We start from the raw sequence: 18,448 nt of genomic DNA, 5'->3' as shown, positions 1-18,448 counted from the left end.
CACAAACGAACATTGATCACACGACACACACTCGGAGTATTACGCGATATGCTTACTTTTGTGCTTCTTAGAAGCGGTAACACATACAAACATTAGTAAATTTTACATAATAAAGGATAGTTGACCATGGGGTACATTGGTAGGTTGGCACGAATTTATTTATTTAGGTCCGCCGTGTCTTCAATCGACACGCCGGCAGTAGCCGAGTGTCTATACGGTGGAGAAGGGCAATGGGATGATGTTAAGGATGCCGCCGAGGAGGCCACCAACGATCTGGCCGATGAGGCCAATTAGGCCGCCAAGGCCCCCCAGAATGCCGCTGCCGCTGCCACTGTCAATACCCAGGAGCTGAACCGATGCGGTCAGCGTCCCAGTGACGCTGGCTAAGGACGCATTGCACACGGCCAGCAGGGTGATCACCACCACTTTGCACTGGTTGCCGAGCAGAGGGGCGAGCAATGACGAGGTGGCCAGGCCCATTTTCATGGTGTACATTCCGCTGCGGTCCGTCATCCCGCTGGCCATCACAACACGGCCGCACACCATCTGCATAGCGGCGTCTGTCCAGAGCAAAGAAGCAAAGCAAACGTAAGACGGTTGATGAATATATTTGCTTAGGTGGCTACTATGGAGGCTGGCAGACGTCCTTAGAGCAACTCTGGCAGACCCTGCATCCGGCCGGCCCGCAAAACACGTTAGCAGTTCGCGGAAAAACGGCTTTGTAGGCCGGCGCGGACGGCCACAGATGTAGACCTCGCATAACGGACCCGTAAAAAAGGATATTCACGGAATATGCTCTTTTACGGGTCGGTTTTGCGGGGTCTGATCAGGCGCAGCTCCTTCCGACCAGGCAAACTTAAATTTGCACCTAAATTTGATCCAACATAATGCATTTTTTTGCTTTTTCAACAATATTGGATACATAGACATCACCAAATCTTTGCTAGAATAGTAAGACCAAAGAAAACAAGAACCACAAGTACGCATTTGAGAAGATTTCCAACTTCCATAACTGCTCCCACTAGTTGGATTAATATCTTCTCCATGCATTCATTATTGATCTGCGGATTCTTGATTTTGCATTCTTCTTTCTTCATCTTTGGTTCGAAAGAAGTAGATGTTGCTTCCCCTGTAGTTGCACATGCACCCAATTCATTGCCTTCGATTCTACTAAGGAGTGCACGCACATCTATTATTTTTCTTTCTGTCAACAAATCAATGTATTCGCCTTCCCAAAACCAAAATGAGCATCCATCTTCCTACACACAATGAGTGAGCATGGCAAAATGAGCTACCGCAATTGAACCAAATAATGAGCCATCAAAATGAGCTACCGCAAGTGACGTACCTCGTCATTTTCGCATTTGAAGAACACCCATCCGGGATGCTTCGGCGTGCCCGAAGTGAGCCACAACACTTTCCGCGTGCATTCGTCGCACTCTATGAGCGGTATCGGCAAGCCACAAAGACGCTGCGCGAGCGCCGACCCCGGTGGACGGCCGGATGAATCCATGCACGCAAACCTTCGGCGGCGGCGGACGGACGAAGCAGTACCTGCATGCGGCGATGCGCCCTTGCTTGGGCTGTGGGAGAAGCCCCCCGACCACTCCATCGCTTGGGACAGCAACCAGCCACCGGAAAAGCCAAATCCGGCGGCCCGCGATGAAGTGCCGCAGATCCGCAAATCCGGTGGCCCGCCGACGCAGGGGGGAAGGGAGGGGAAGCCTCATGCGCGTGGCGGCCTTCCGGCGTGCTCCTGCCGGCTGCTTTCGCCAGAATCTTGGGCGGCGGCCGACGGCGGCGCGAAGGGGGAAAGGGGAGGTGGTTGGTGGAAGAAAGTGCGGGATGAAATGTCCCCCCATCAACCACTTCTGCTTATATGCAGGGCACCGCAGCCGCGAGGCAGAAACCCGCGTTTTCCCAGGTTGGGCTTAGGATTTTGCCACGCCCCCTAAATTTTTTTGCGGGTCGGGGCGGGATGCGTGGTCTGGTCGGGCTGGTTTTCCGCCCGACCTGCATTTTGGCGGTTATTTTACGGGTCGGGGCGGGATGCGGGGTCTGTGTTGACGCTCAAAAGTGGCAAGTTTATAAAGAGTGGCTTGACGCTATGTCAAGATTAATTCAAACTTACTATTGAAAGTCACCATGAAATGGCTCTTTTCGAGAAGATGAAGATGAATATGAAGATGGGACCGAAGCAAACCAATCGGTGAGACCGAGTTGATCCGGAAAATTGCCAAAGATTCCTGTCCGAGTTAGGTTGGGGTTTTTGACGTTTTGGATGGACTTTTTAGTCCTTTTCTTGTACGGGAAGTCCAGCCGCCTCATAAATAGATGAGAGGTGACGGCCGATTGAAGAACACACAATCGATCTATCAATATATCATCTTTTTACCTTTACCTTTATCTCTCTCCCTTGTTCTTCTTCTTCCTCGTTCTTCGTTCGTTCTTCGTTTGCAGGGTGGAGAACCTCGAGGCCCTAGGGGCGATCAGGTCGACCTAGGGCAGCCCATAGCCGCCGCAAGCCCTGACAGGGTCCCTCCCGGGCGTGTGGGGTTTCGGGTCCTCAAAAGCACCCGCCGGATTGCTTGCGTACCGCGCTTCTGGACGAGTCTCCTTCGACGTGAGCTGCGGTGCATCACCCTCGGCATTTGAGGTACACGGTGATGTGTTCATGTGCCAAAACACTTTTTGGCGACTCCGCTGGGGATGAAGCTTTTAACGGTCTCCGGCCCGTTCTTGCTACGAAGAGATCGTCATCTAGGGTTTGCAATCTACAAAGGTAATATGAATACCCAATTCACATATGTAGATGCAAATAATGCGTATGTTGTTGCTAGATCATCTAATGAGCATAATGTATCGGCTAGCCCTAGCTTTATCAATCATGCATCTAATTATGTTCAAGGGCCGATGCAACAAAATCTCCATGATTCTACTTCATATAATTTTAGCAACATGCAACATATGTATCCCAACTCCCATGCATCGGCAACCCCACAAATTTATATGCCGATGAATAACATGATGAGTTTGGTTAATCAAGTTGAGACACCCTATGTAGGAACTTCCAATGGTATGCAACAAAGTGTTTCAAGTTTTTATTCATCGGCAAATAACCTACAGTACGTTAATCCAAACGTGCCGGTGGATAAGGGAATTGGCCATGTTACTACTAGTTATTTGGCCAATTACCCTCAACCATCATATGCTACACCTCATGTTAGTAATTTTTTAGCACCGTATGCAATTGTAGATGTTCATAATTCGGCCCCGCATCTTTACGGTCATAGTCGAATAAGTGAAAATTTTACAGGAACACATGTGCCGTCATCAAATACTGTAGCATATAATGCATACTCTATGCAATTTGAGAATTTCGGCAACACTCGCGAATCATTGCCGAAAGAATCTGAAAGTATTGCGGAGCAATCTCTTCCAGAAGCGGTTGTGGCTACATTAAAAAAGAGCTTGGCACAGAATAAGAGGATTAGTGCTATTTGCCTTGAACAGCATGAAAAAGGGCTATTTCCTGATTGTACCGCAATAAAAGCTAGAGTTTTGCAAGAAGATGAATCTTTGCCAATTGATAAAATTGGCGAGCAAAAATATGGTTTTACAACAATGCATATGCCTTCACCTAGTACTACATCATATTATACACCCCCTACACTACTACAAAATTTCGGCAACACCCGTGTGTCATTGCCGAAAGAATCTAAAAACATCGGGGGGCAATCGTATCCAGAGTGGGCTGAAATTGAGAAAAAGATTAAAGCCAACTTTGCCGCTCGCCGCCAGAAACAAATAGAAAAAGAATTGGCTCAAATAAAAGAAGCATTGCCAATGGGTAGTATCAATGAAAAAAAGGATGATTCGGAACTTGAAAGTGCTTCGGTTGAAAAAGCCGAATCAAGTAGTATATATTCTGAATCCATCAAATCCAAAGAGGCAAGTACTATTGAGAAAGGGCATGGCAAGCATAGCAAAACAACCGTGCTTGATTTTTCTGAAGTTAATGGAACCTACTTCCTGCCCTATGAGTTTCGTGCCATAGAAATTGACAAGCTTCAAGGACAAGAAAAAGTAGCCGAACAAAGTTCGGTTGAAAAAGATCTTCAAATTTATGATGCACGGAATCACGAAGAAAATTGTGACGCGGTTCTGAGAAGCCATCCAAAAGCAAAGCACGATATTATTCATGACATGCAATCATCATGCTCTCCCAACATATTTGAAGAGGTATGTCTAGCAAGTAATTTACCTATTTTCAGATTTGGTCACAACTATATTGTTGATGCATCTATTAGAAAAATTCTAATAAGTAATTTTCAAAGACAAATGAAGAAGGGCAATTTACTTGTTAGCAATAAAATTGTTACTAAGCATATCGGTCAATATATTGTACCATTCAAAGAGACTGATAGTGACTTATTACTGCAGCCAAAGCTTTTCCCATTGCTTTATTTAAAATTCATATCTAATTGGGTAGATTTGCTTGCTTCATACTTGGCTTACGCATGGTCTCAATTGAGACGTGTATGTTCTAACTACTTTGATCTCAGAAATTTAAAGCCAAGGTTAAAATCTGTTGGGAAAACCGATGCTAGTATAGTTTCTTATTTAAGGACATCGGAAAAAGAATGCAAAAGAGAATTCATAGCCGAATGGGAAGATGCCAAATCTGAACCATTCGTTTGCTTAACTCCAAGGTCGTTCTCACAAAAAGATCGGCTAGAAAACAAAAGGTATACCTTTGATTCAAACATATGTGATTGAATCTTTGATTTGTTGTTGAAAAATAATTACATTAGAATTCTTGATCACCATGTCAAGCCATCTATCCAAGGACGAATGTATTGTAAGTTGCATGATTCGTCCAAGCATAATTTTGAGGACTGCCACATGTTTCGACAAATAATTAAATCGTCCATTGAAAAAGGGCGATTGAAATTTGTTGAAACACCAAAGGATGACCAGTCTATTCCGATTGGTCTTGATGGAATTTTTTTTTGCATCGGCTACTTGAAGCCGATCCATCTAAAGAGAAGGTAAAAACTGCAGGTGATGGGATCAAGCTTTCAAGTAAAGAAGTTGTTGATCACAATGAACATGAACTTGGGGGTGAGAATTCCATCGAAGCTACAATGAAGACACTAAGGACTGGGGGGCAACAAGGAAATCCAATGATCGATGAAAGCAAACCAAAAGAAAACAAAGACCAAAATAAACGCAAGTGTAAGGGGTCAAAAATCACCTTCGCTGAACTATTGGACAAATATCAAAATAAGAGTGAAGAGAAGAATGCGTATCGGCCAAATCATGTAAAGAAACCAAGATCACCCCCAAGGCGTAAGTGTGAGGATCGGTATTGGCAAAGTGGGAATTTTAATTCAACATATTCATATCCTTATTTTGGGCCCCCAACGCCAATGTCGTGGATGCCTCCCTATGCTCATGTAGATCCATATCCATCATGGGACAGGTATGATACAAGGGCACATTCTCCATCTCATTTTAGACCATCTCATCAATATTATGCAGCTCCGAGAAGGTCAACACTTGAACAATCACATGTTAAAGACCGTTTCAATCGTAAGGAATCGGTCCAGAGCTCAAGGAAGAAGAAAGAGGTGGTCAAGCAAATTTATTGTGTTAAAAGAGATGGTCGTAAGAGTGCAACTTCAGATTTGATCTCAAATGAAAAAGAGCCAATTAAAGTGTTGACATTGGCTACTAACGGCAATGAGACGAAGCAACCAATTATTGAGAGTCAAAGTGCCAAATCTGAAGAAAAGAAGTTGAGAGTGCACAAGGTCAAAACAGAATCACAGTAGAGATGCCCACTCGGTTTATCGTATTGGCAAAAGAGGGAATTATGATATCTTAGTACACAAGAGCTGAGAAAGAAGAACATGGCATGGGTTCCCAAGAAGATCAATCAAAACAAAAGTGATGTGCATGTTTCTATTGCAACAAGTGCGATAAAAGTGAAGAAGGAAAAGAATGAAAGCAACAAACAATTAAGCCGAAGGTGCGCATCACAACATCAAAATCTTCGGTTAGCACATCATCCGTATTCTTCAACCACCATTGATGCCTTTGCCATGGAATTCATCATCAGGTATGATCAGTTACCCTCCCTGGATTTATTTTGATCCATGGAAGCGACATAGTTTTCTGCATCATGAGAGGGTATTACCAAATCTCTATACATTTTATTAGCTACATTCTTTCTTGCTAATCCAAAGGGCTGAAATATTTGATTGCTATTTCATTTGTTTAATTATTTCAGCTATACGTGATTTGGTGAATGAATTCTACATGAACCTTATGTTAATGACCGATATTTATCTATCGCCCTAAGAATATGTCAAAGCATGGCCGATGTAGTATCCTAACATTGTCCTTTGTTCAATTGGAGGCAAAAATGAGGTACATGTTCATTGATATTGCCCTTGTATTTTTAGTACTATGGAGATTATTTTCGATGGTTAAACTTGTGGCAATGGCCAAGGTGTTGGTGTTGTTTATTTATCTCCTTATGGTGCCATTTTGTGAAGCCTCATGCCGCTTAAAATATTTTTGCACAATGATCAAAGTCGAATATTCATTGTCATTCGGATTGGAGCTTTGCCTTGCTATAGGTGCTATACACATTGAGGCTTCCGGTGATTTGTTATTAGTAGTGCAACAAACATCCAATGGTTATCAATGTTTTGATGAATCACTCATAGTTTGTCTTGGGGTATGTCTAGATGCAAAATTTACCTTGGTTTGCTTTAAAATTGTTCATATATTTAGACATGACAATTCGAAAGAATTGGCACAACAAACATTCGGCTACTATGTTAATCATGTTGTATTGCATTTCTCTTAATAGCCGATGCTTAGTCTCGTCAATATAGGTAAGGCCGAACCGAAGTCCATAGCTTCGGCCACTAATGAAATTTTTAAGCAGGCGAAAGTAAGGATTGGAGAAAGTATTGTTGATTATCTACAAAATCCTAGCAAAAGGGTGAACAATATGCTTTCGAGGATGACCTTGAGATACATATCTATGGCACTTTATCACCGGATTGTTAATGAAGCTGAGAAGGTTTCACCCAAGTTTGCGTCAGAAAGTTCACACAAGACATGGTCGATATATACTTATCGTCCTAAGGACATATAAATGGCTGATGGAGTGTTGACATCGTCCTTAGAACAAACTCGTACAAGTTATTTTTCGGCATGCTAGCTGTCGGTGTCAAAACCGGCGGATCTCGGGTAGGGGGTCCCGAGCTGTGCGTCTAGGCTGGATGGTAACAGTAGACTGGGGACACTTTGTTTTACCCAGGTTCGGGCCCTCTCGATGGAGTTTATCCCCTACTCCTGCTTGATTAATATTGATGATATGGGTAGTACAAGAGTAGATCTACCACGAGATCAAGGAGGCTAAACCCTAGAAGCTAGCCTATGGTATGATTGTTGTGTATGGAGTTGATCCTCTACGGACTACAACCCTTCGGTTTATATAGACACTGGATAGGGTTAGGGTTACACAGAGTCGGTTACAATGGTAGGAGATCTTGAATATCGCATCGCCAAGCTTGCCTTCCACGCCAAGGAAAGTCCCATCCGGACACGGGACGAAGTCTTCAATCTTATATCTTCATAGTCCAGGAGTCCGGCTGAAGGTATAGTCCGGCTATATGAACACCCCCTAATCCAGGACTCCCTCAGTAGCCCCTGAACCAGGCTTCAATGACGACGAGTCCGGCGCGAAAATTGTCTTCGGCATTGCAAGGCGGGTTCCTCCTCCAAGTCCTTCATAGAAGATTGTAATCACCAAGAGTAGTGTCCGGCTCTGTAAAATAAGTTTCCACATATTGCTATAGAGAGAATAATATTAACACAAATCAAATCTACTGACGTATTTTGCAGTGCGCCATCACACTACAGCCAAGTCCTCTACTCCAATCGTTTTCACCTCAGCATGTTTTGCGAGGTGGTTTTCTTGGCACGTCTTGTCAAAGCAGAGATCGTGTGCCCTTCTTACGGGATTCTCATTAATACGGATGTGGGTAACCCAATCGTGCCCGTTAGCATGTTTTCTCGTATTCAACCTCTTATAAAGAGACCAAGGCCTTACTCCTTTTTCCAACCTCAAACGAGTTCGCCCGTTGTCTCGAGTTCCAACACCCTAGGCTTCAGATTCCAGGCGCTTCGGACTTTCGACAATGTTCGGTTCCGACCTTCAAGGCCGATGGATGCCCTCCTCCGTCAAGGAGGAGGATGTGCTAAAGCTGAGAGAGGCTAAGTTCCTGACAGCCGAAATTCCGCATAGGTTGCCTGCTCAAGGGCAAGCTATTCCCAATCCCCAGCCCGGTGAGAGCGTAGTGTTCATGTCTCACTTCCTTCGGGGGTTAGCCTTCCCGATGGATCCCTTCGTGAGGGGGCTGCTGTTCTATTACGGGCTGGAATTTCATGACTTAGCTCCAGAGTCCATCCTCCAAATTTCCTCATTCATCGTCGTGTGTGAAGCATTCCTCCGCGTTACTCCTCACTTCGGTTTATGGCTCAAGACTTTTGGAGTGGAGCCGAAGATGATCGAGGGACGGCACGCAGAGTGCGGAGGTGCCGTCATAAGTAAGAATGCTGATGCTCCATGGCCCGAGGGTTTCTTTCAAGAGGAGCTCGGCTTGTGGCAACGAGAATGGTTCTATCTCACCGCTCCTAGGAGCGCCAAGTAGGCGGCGCCTCCTGCCTTTCGCTCGGGTCCCCCATCACGGCTAGCGTCATGGGTCAACAAAGGATTAGATTGGGGTTTGCCCAAAGACGTGCCCCTGCTACAGGGCCAAATTAAGGATCTCTTGGAAGGAGACCTCAGTTTGGTCAAGGTGACGCAGGTCATGCTGATTCGCCGAATATTGCCCGGCAAATGTCGCTCCCTTCATCTGTGGGAGTTTAATCCGGAGGGACCCCGAGCTCTCCAGCATTTTATGGGCGCAACGCCTGCGGAGATGTATAGACTGTTCTTCGGATCACAAGAAATATGTCCGGATTTAACCGAGGACGCAGGCCTAAGCTGCAATCGCCCGGATACTCAATTAAGCAACCTTGTGCCCAGACCTTCTATCCGCATAATCATCATAAACTTGCCCCTAAAAGAGCCGTCCTTTTAAACAGGAGTGGATAGCGAAGGCGAAGCTGATCAGGTGTCCGGCTCCCCTTCCTGAAACCAGGCCGGATCCTGTGCTAGTCAGGATGCTGGAGATAATGCCTTTGGAGGGGGAGGACAAGGAAGCTACGGCCTCCTCGAAGGAGGCTGCTCCGAAGAGAGGAACCGACAATTCATCTCCTAAGGGGAAGAAGAGAGCCGCCTCTGACAACCCAGAAACCATGGCCTCAAAACGGGGGAGAAAATCCTCGTCAGAGGGTCCAACACCGGGGAGTTCCTCGGCCAGACTACGCCCTCAAGGGGATCAGCCCTCCAGCGAGCCGTAAGTGGAGAAAAGATTTTCCTTTTGAGGGATGAGAGAAATCCTTGATTTTACATCTGAGAAGATTAACCGAAATTTTTACCTTGTAGCTCGGACCTCAGCCCTTCTCAGCAGAGCTCGTCTTTGGGGGATCTTCTTCCGGAGATGATGGAGAGCGGGACGCCTCCCCCTGCCGTACCGCCTAGCGAAGCGGGCGACCCTGAGGTGTCGTTGCGGAGGGTTTCTACGAATCCGGCAGGGGCGGAAGATAGCTATGTGGCCCCCGAGGCTCTCCGCATTCGGCCTTCGAAAAAGGCCATAGGACGAGTCCGGCACCGTCTGGTGCTCGGCCGGAGGAGCTAAAGATTTTGCTGGGGCGAGCTTCTATCTCAGAGGAGCACCGTGCCTTGATGGGCACGGTGATTGAAAGGATTTCATCCGCAGAAAGCGGATTGCATGAGGCCGTCAACAGTTTACTGACGGGTTTTGAGGTACGTTAAATAATGTACACTTTTGTCAGTTGCGCATAAATAAGATGCGCCCTGTGTAGGTAGTAGCCCCTGAGACTCTGCGTGTTGTCAAGAAATGACGGCACGTAGAGGATCATAATCCCAGGTCTAAGATGTCGCCTTTGAATGTAGGTAGCGAGGTGTCCGGAATCAAACCGGACTAATGATTTGGCCGAACTAAAGCGGCAACTGGACGTGGCAGATGCCGACATCGCGCTTGTCAACAAGCGGCTTGATGAGGCTCAAGGTATGTAATTCTTCGGACGGCATTAGGTAAGAGGAGCTTCATGCCAGTGTCTTACAATGTGTGCGCTTAACGCAGATGGTATAGCCGCCGTGGAGAATCGTAGGGCAGAACTTGCCCGAGCTAAGGAGCAAGCCAGAGAAAGCGATGCGGCTGCTAAGAAGGCTCTTGAAGAGCTGAGAGCCGAATAGGCTGCTCACTGCCAAAGCAAAGAAGAGATGTCCGAAATGGCCAAGAAGTTAAAGAGCGCTGCAGACCGTTGCAAACTTCTTGAGAAAGAAGACCGGGCGAGACAGACGGACTTAGAGAAGGCCATTGCCGATGCCAAGGACGCTCGCTCTGCGATGAGAGCTGTGAAAGAGGAGCTGCATCAAGCCGAACAGATTGCGGTTGGAAAGCCCTTTATGCTACGGAGGAAGGTTTGTGATCCGAAGTTTGCTCTGTTGGACTGGATGTGGAGTGTGAAGGACACCTATTTGGACTTGGCAACGAGTGCCGCTGATGCGACCGAACACTTTCGAGATCAGAAAGATTGCAAAGTGGAAAAGCTTTTCTGGTCGCAGTTTCATAATCCAGAGCGTCCACTGGCAGTGGATGATCGTTTGGCTCAATGGGCCGAACTGAATAGGTTGTCCGGACTCGCCATGAAGTACGTCATGGATCATCTGTGGCCGGGGAGATCAGAGCCGAAGAGTTATTTTAGCTTGGTGCAGCAATTCCTTGACGCGGTGCCGCATATTGATGCAATGAAGAGGTCAGCATGTATAGAGGGTGCAAGGATGGCTCTTGCCCGTGTTAAGAGATACTAGGCAGAGATGGAGACCACCGTTGTTGCGTCCCGAGATTCGGACCAAAGCCGAGTACCTTCCGAGCACTATTTTCAGGAAGTTCTTGAAGGCACTCGTGTAATAGAGACACAGTGCCCGAAAGATGTTATGTTATGATAGCATATGTAATTATAAATTAATATTTTAATAAAGTGTAGTGGCTGATTTTATACTTGTGCCTCCAAGTATTGTAAACACCTTCTAATCGGCCGTTTTAAGATATATATATATATATATATATATATATATATATATATATATATATATATATATATATGTATAGAATCTGAAAGATGGCAGTCGTTGGCTTCAGCCCCCACGCACATAGTGTGGGGGTGCTCGCAGAAGACGCATTCTCACACTTAACCCAACGTCTTGGTCCTATAAAGGAGGTGATAGCGCAGCGGGCCAGGCAACCGGACTATAATGCTTTAACACTTTCACTTAGCCATAGGAGTTTGAAAATGAGACTCTTTAGGTAGCTCCTTGGTGTCCACTGCGCTCGTCCGAATTCGGGGCGCGTATGTGCCTGACCGGGAAGCGGTCCTTCGTCAAGGTGGAGGAATCCGATAGATTCCGATCGGTCATCGAGTGGCTAACCAGTCTCACGCTACATCATGACAGTCAGTTTTTGACTTTCTCTACTGAGGTGCTCGCCCTGGCCGAACTGGGGGCACAATCGCAGTAGTTCTCCAGGTGCTACCTTAGCCGATAGAGCGGAACGTAAGGTAGCCGAACTCAGGAGCCGGGCAACCCAATATTTGACCAAAGACATGATTCGGAGCTGATGCATATAATGCCAAAACTCGTGACGCCGAACACTCCCTAAGGTGTTCGGTCTTTATGAGTGCGGGCCAAACATCACTCTTTATTGAAAAAGCCCCTAGTGTTCAGGTACGTGCAAAAATTCTGAAGTGGCCACATGCCAAGACGCCAGCCTCCTCCTTGGTTATATTAGAAAGAAAACACAGGGGATGTATAGCAACAAGAGACAGTAAAAAAGGTTTACGCAGGGTCTTAATCTAAAAAGAATCCTTTAGGACGGGTCCCTACTGCATGTCTGCGCCTGTGTCTCCGTTGTGCCATATCCTGGATGGGCGCTGCACGATGTTCATCTGTAAAAGAGAGGAACTAAGTTGAAAAACAGGGCGTGCCAATTTTTTTTTTAAAATAAGCAAAGTATAAAGTAAGATATGTAAGTTTGAGCTTTATTGTCTCTTATTTGTGTATGCGTGGAGCCCCTTGTGCGGGGGTATATGGCTTCTAGGCCTGCATCAATGATGATTTTTCACCGAACTCGTCTATCCGCGTTCGTGGTCTTTAAATGACCTATTTTGAAGTTTTTTGGCCAGTGAGGCCATTTTGCTGTGGGGCTGTTAAAGCGGCCGCACTATCCTCCGCTTGGGGAGGCGCACTTTAGTGCTTCCCCATCAAAGAGATGATGCCTCATGGACCGGGCATCTTAAGCGTAAGAGATGCATAATGTGGTATTGCGTTAAATCGAGCGAAAGCTTCACGTCCCAGTAGTGCTTGATAGCGACTTGAGAACGGGACGACGTGGAATGTGACTGTGAGCCGAAGAAAACCCATGCAATGGGTGTCCGGGCCTGGTATTACCCCTTGAAAGGAGGTTTTGCTGCGGCGGATTCTTGCTGGGTTTATCCCCATGTGCTGTATTGTATCCTGATATATCAGGTTTAGTCCGCTGCCGTCGTCCATAAGGACATTTGAAAAGTTAAGTTCGCCAATTATTGGATCAAGGATCAAGGCAGTCCATCCTACATTCCAGGTATTCCTAGAATAATCTAGCTGATCGAAGGTGATCGGTTTTGACAACCAGTGGCAGGATCCTTTGGGAATGGGCCGTGTGGTGCGTACCTTTACGGGCACCGCACGTTTTGTTATGTGAAGTGAGTTCACTGTTTTTACTTCTTGTGGGAAGTTCTTTTGTTTCCTGGTGCTCTGCTGTTGGGGTTCGTCCTCGCCTTCGCTTGGTGTGTCGAGCCCCTTGTGTTCGGCATTGAGTATGCCAGATTGTTTGAAGACCCAACAGTCTTTGTGGGTATGGTTAGCAGGCTTCCCAGGAGTACTGTGTATCTGACATATCCTGTCCAGGATTTTATTTAAGTTGGATAGATCGTCCCTGTTATTCTGGGGGGGCGATTTTTCCTGATTTTGTCGTGAGCCTTTGAATCCGGCATTCACTGTCGTGCTCTTCAGACTTTTGTCCTTAGTCCGGCGATGGTCTTTGTTGCGTCGCGGTCTTCCGTTTTCATCCCTGGTTTCGGATGTACTTGGGTCGCTGGGGCTGCACCTTGCCAACCAGCTGTCCTCCCCTGCACAAAAGCGGGTCATGAGGCTTGTTAGTGCGGCCATTATTCTTGGCTTTTCTTGGCCGAGGTGTCTGGCGAGCCATTCGTCTCGGACGTTATGTCTAAAAGCTGCTAAGGCTTCGGCGTCCGGACAGTCGACTATCTGATTCTTTTTAATGAGGAATCTATTCCAGAATTGTCGAGCTGATTCTCCGGGTTGTTGAGTGATGTGACTAAGGTCGTCTGCATCCGGGGGGCGGACATATGTCCCTTGAAAGTTTGCTCGGAAAGCATCCTCGAGCTCTTCCCAGCTTCCAATTGAGTTTTCGGGAAGGCTTTTAAGCCAATGCCGGGCTGGCCCTTTAAGCTTAAGGGGTAGATATTTTATGGCGTGGAGATCGTCTCCTCTAGCCATGTGAATGTGGAGGATATAATCCTCGATCCAGACTCCAGGGTCTGTTGTTCCATCGTATGCCTCTATGTTTACGGGTTTGAATCCCTCTGGGAATTCATAGTCTAGGACCTCATCGGTAAAACATAGGGGGTGTGCGGCACCCCTGTATTTGGGTATGCCGGATTCTGACGATGGCTTCATAGCGTTGCTTATGAGAGCTTGCTTTCTTGGCCCATAAATGGACCTGACTGGGCCATGATGCGAATCCTTAGGAGGGTCGCATGCCGATTTAGGTGCGGCGCTGCTTGTTGCCTTATGGGGTCGTCTATCCGACCATGTGGCTTTTTCATTTTTTGAATACGAGGGCTCTGAGGCCTCTTTGTCGAATTCAGGCAGTAGCTTTCTTTTCGGATAGCTTTTAGTGCAGTGACTGTCGCCGTACTCATCTGTGGCATTGATTACCTTGCTCCATCTGATCCGGAGTGCATCTTCCGCTGTTTTTAGCTTCCGCTTCTACTTTTTTAGGCTGCGTGCAGTTGCAACGAGCCTCTCATGGAGATTCTTCTGCTTCATAGGTTTATTTGGCGTGCGGTCGTTCGGAATGCCATTTTCGCCGGGGAGGGATGTTCGGTTTTTCTATCCGTGTTGCCCTGTTCGGACGGTTGCTCTAAGGCCTGTTCGTCATCGACCGGCTTGTCCTGCTCTATGGCTGGGTTTTTGTCGAGGCGGGGCTTGGGCCGGCGTTTGCGCCGACGCCTTGATTGCGTTTTGGGGGGTCGATCACTCGTCCTATCCCCTTTTTCCTCGTTGTCGTTTCCCTTAGGGGTGTCCACCATGTACACATCGTGAGATGGGGTGGTTGTCCAATGCCCTATGGGCGTTGGTTCGTCGATATCTCCTCCATCGTCATCCATACTGTCGATGTCCTCGGAGCCGAAATCAGGCATGTCGGTTAGATCGTCGACAGTGGCTACGAAGTGGGTGGTGGGTGGGTTTTGAATTTCCTCACCGTCCGTGTCCCACCCTTGCTGACCGTAGTCCGGCCAGGGCTCTCCTGATAAAGAGAGAGACTTAAGAGAATTCAGGATGTCGCCGAAAGGCGAATGCTGAAAGATGTCCGCTGCGGTGAACTCCATTACCGGCGCCCACTCGGATTCGATTGGCAGGGGCGCGGGGGGCTCGGAGTTCAGAGAGGAATGCGGCTCCTCGGAGTCACGGGCCATGCGGAGTGCGGGGCTGGAGTTCGGCTCGATCGCCTCTGAGATCGCAGCCCCTGAGGCAGCGTCCAACCGCTGATCCTCGATCGGCGCAGTAGGTTCCGAATCAATGGTCGAAACCAATGTGTGTGCGGCCTCCAAGGCGCTGTTCGGCGGCAGAGCTATATCGTGCCCATCGAGACAGTGCGGCACGCTTGGCTGTGGCTCAAATCCGTCGAAGATCAAGTCTTCGCGGATGTCAGCCGTGTAGTTTAGGCTTCCAAACCTGACCTGATGGCCAGGGACGTAGCTTCCGATCTGCTCACGGTGGTCAAGCGAATTGACCCGCAGTGCGAAGCCGCCGAAGATGAAGATCTGTCCGGGGAGGAAGGTCTCACCCCGGACCGCATCGTTGTTGAAGATCGAAGGAGCCATCGGGCCTAAAGGCAACGACACAGAGGAACTCTCAATGAAAGCACCAATGTCGGTGTCAAAACCGGCGGATCTCGGGTAGGGGGTCCCGAACTGTGCGTCTAGGCTGGATGGTAACAGGAGACTGGGGACACTTTGTTTTACCCAGGTTCGAGCCCTCTCGATGGAGTTTATCCCCTACTCCTGCTTGATTAATATTGATGATATGGGTAGTACAAGAGTAGGTCTACTACGAGATCAAGGAGGCTAAACCCTAGAATCTAGCCTATGGTATGATTGTTGTGTATGGAGTTCATCCTCTACGGACTACAACCCTCCGGTTTATATAGACACCGGATAGGGTTAGGGTTACACAGAGTCGGTTACAATGGTAGGAGATCTTGAATATCGCATCGCCAAGCTTTCCTTCCACGCCAAGGAAAGTCCCATCCGGACACGGGACGAAGTCTTCAATCTTATATCTTCATAGTCCAGGAGTCCGGCTGAAGGTATAGTCCGGCTATCCGAACACCCCCTAATCCAGGACCTCCTCACTAGCTTTGCCGAAAAACAGGGGGGCATGTCTTGACGCTCAACAGTGGCACGTTTATAAAGAGTGGCTTGACGCTATGTCAAGATTAATTCAAACTTACTATTGAAAGTCACCATGAAATGGCTCTTTTCGAGAAGATGAAGATGAATATGAAGATGGTCTAAAACGGAGCTTGGATGTAAAAGTTATGACAAGTTCAGAGATCCTTATGTCGACACCAGATTAAAGAATGGCCATAAACCCAATGAATACGGCTTCAAATGGAGAAAGTTTCAACATGAAAGTTGTGCGTCTCGTCGAATCGGTTGATTTTGGTATACAAATCGTCTTAATCTGAGGTCATATGCAACCTGTGGAGGCAAAACAAGGTCAGAAACAGAAGCTGCAGAGTCATTTCGGACCGACCGAGTTGATTGACTCGGTGAGACCGAGTTGATCCGGAAAATTACAGAAAGTTGGCAACGCTCACTCGGTGGGACCGAAACAAACTAATCGGTGAGACCGAGTTGATCCGGGAAATTACAGAAATTTACAGAGAGTTGGTCACGTTCACTCGGTGGGACCGAAGCAAACCAATCGGTGAGACCAAGTTGATCCAGAAAATTGCCAAAGATTCCTTTCCGAGTTAGGTTAGGGTTTTTGACGTTTTGGATGGACTTTTTAGTCCTTTTCTTGTACGGGAAGTCCAGCCGCCTCATTAATAGATGAGAGGTGACGGCCGATTGAAGAACACACAATCGATCTATCAATATATCATCTTTTTACCTTTACCTTTATCTCTCTCCCTTGTTCTTCTTCTTCCTCGTTCTTTGTTCGTTCTTCATTTGTAGGGCGGCGAACCTCGAGGCCCTAGGGGCGATCAGGTCGACCTAGGGCAGCCCATAGCCGCCGCAAGCCCTGACGGGGTCCCGCGCCGGGCGTGTGGGGTTTCGGGTCCTCAAAAGCACCCGCCGGATTGCTTGCGTACCGCGCTTCCGGACGAGTCTCCTTCGACGTGAGCTGCAGTGCATCACCCTCGGCGTTGGAGGTACACGGTGACGTGTTCGTGTGCGAACAGTCTGGTAGAGTTCCTCTTACTCGGGAATGGCGGAGCCACAGCCGCGTTGATGGAGTTCCCGGCGCTGCATGGCACTATGCCGGAGATGATTGCTAGTGGAAGCTCCTTGCCCGCCTCCGCACCGTGCGGCGCCATGATGACGGCGAGGACGAGGAGGGCGGCCAGAAGAGGGCTCTTGGTTGCCATTGGCTTGGATCCGCTTGATCTTTGTGTCGTTGTATGTGTGAGAGGATGTTGTGATGTGCTGAGTGTTAGACTATATATGTATATGTAGACTTGTTTATACGTAGACTTGTATATACGCCTTGTATATTGTACCCATTGGTACTGATATATAATGAGATAGCCGCACTCCCTTGAGGTGTCGAGCAGTTGCCCAATATTCTTGTTTAACATGGTATCAGACTAGGGTTTTATGTCTTCCGCTGCACCTCCTAGCGCCACCGCCGCGATGGCCTCCTCCATCCCCACCACCGTGCCGGCTCCCTCCAACGCCGTCGCGCTAATCGCCCCGTCGTCACCCTACCCTACCTCACACCCACTCGCTACCGCTTGGCGGCAGCCTCAGCCGCCCGACTATCCACCGCGGGCCCTTTGGTCGGCCAGGCGGGCAGGGCGATCTGTCGTTGCCGATCGCCTCCCACGGCACTGCTTCCTCGACCACCGCCTTGGCGCCGCCACCTCTTCGCGGCCCTGCGCCGACTGCGTATGGGGTGGCTCCTCATCCATACGCCCCTCAACCCTACGGCGCCCCTCAGCCATACGCCCTGTGGTATGGTGCCCCTGCACCAACCTACGACGTCGTACCACCGCTGTCCCCTGCCTGGCCGGCGTCACTCTATGGAGCGCCGTGTACGTCGTCCCATGCGGCCCAGTCACACCCGCACTCCTATGGCGCAGCTTACGGTGCCGCATCCGCTGTGTCCTCAGGGGCCCCGCTCGGTTCGGCCGATGCCCCGGCTGCCCCTAGCTACGAGACGTCCTTGCAGCTTGCTCCTCATGTTGATGCTGATCCGATGGTGGGGTTTCATGCGCCACTGACACATGCTCCTGCGGGTTATGCTCCGGCGCCATCGCCGTTTTACTTCTCGTATCTCCTTCCGGTGAAGCTTACGCCGGACAACTACTTGTCGTGGCGGGCTCAGGTGCTACCTCTCCTCCGGAGTCGCTACTTGGAGGGCTATGTTGATGGCTCCATCCCGTGTCCGCCGCCGTACCATCCGGCTTATCACGTGTGGGTGGCTCAAGACCAGGCGATCCTTTCTGCCATTCAGTCTTCGCTCACTCCGAGCGTATCGTCGCTTGTCATCTTCGTCGCGATGTCTCGGGATGCTTGGTCCGTGCTTCACAGCAGCTTTGCCTCCCAATCTCAGGCGCGTCCTCACTCTATCCACACTGAGTTGGGGGAGACCAAGCTCGATGGCCTCACTATCACGGATTACTTCAACAAGATGTCCGGTCCCACCGATATGTTGGCAGCC

General features: G+C 48.4%; 1 protein-coding gene across 1 annotated transcript; it reads right to left on the bottom strand.

Moving 5' to 3' along the window:
* Nucleotides 1-210: 210 nt before the first annotated feature.
* On the bottom strand, nucleotides 211-17,153 carry LOC123191930 (phylloplanin-like). Its single transcript, XM_044604468.1, has 2 exons — nucleotides 16,988-17,153; nucleotides 211-560 (listed from the first exon to the last, which is right to left on the bottom strand). Exons 1-2 carry the CDS (start codon nucleotides 17,151-17,153, stop codon nucleotides 211-213), a joined length of 516 nt encoding a protein of 171 aa, XP_044460403.1.
* Nucleotides 17,154-18,448: the final 1,295 nt, after the last annotated feature.

This window comes from Triticum aestivum, chromosome 2A (genome assembly GCF_018294505.1).
Source record: "Triticum aestivum cultivar Chinese Spring chromosome 2A, IWGSC CS RefSeq v2.1, whole genome shotgun sequence".
In the NCBI taxonomy this organism is placed as follows: domain Eukaryota; kingdom Viridiplantae; phylum Streptophyta; class Magnoliopsida; order Poales; family Poaceae; genus Triticum; species Triticum aestivum.
The sequence above is the reverse complement of the archived record's forward strand: the minus strand, read 5'-3'. Positions and strand labels throughout refer to the sequence as shown.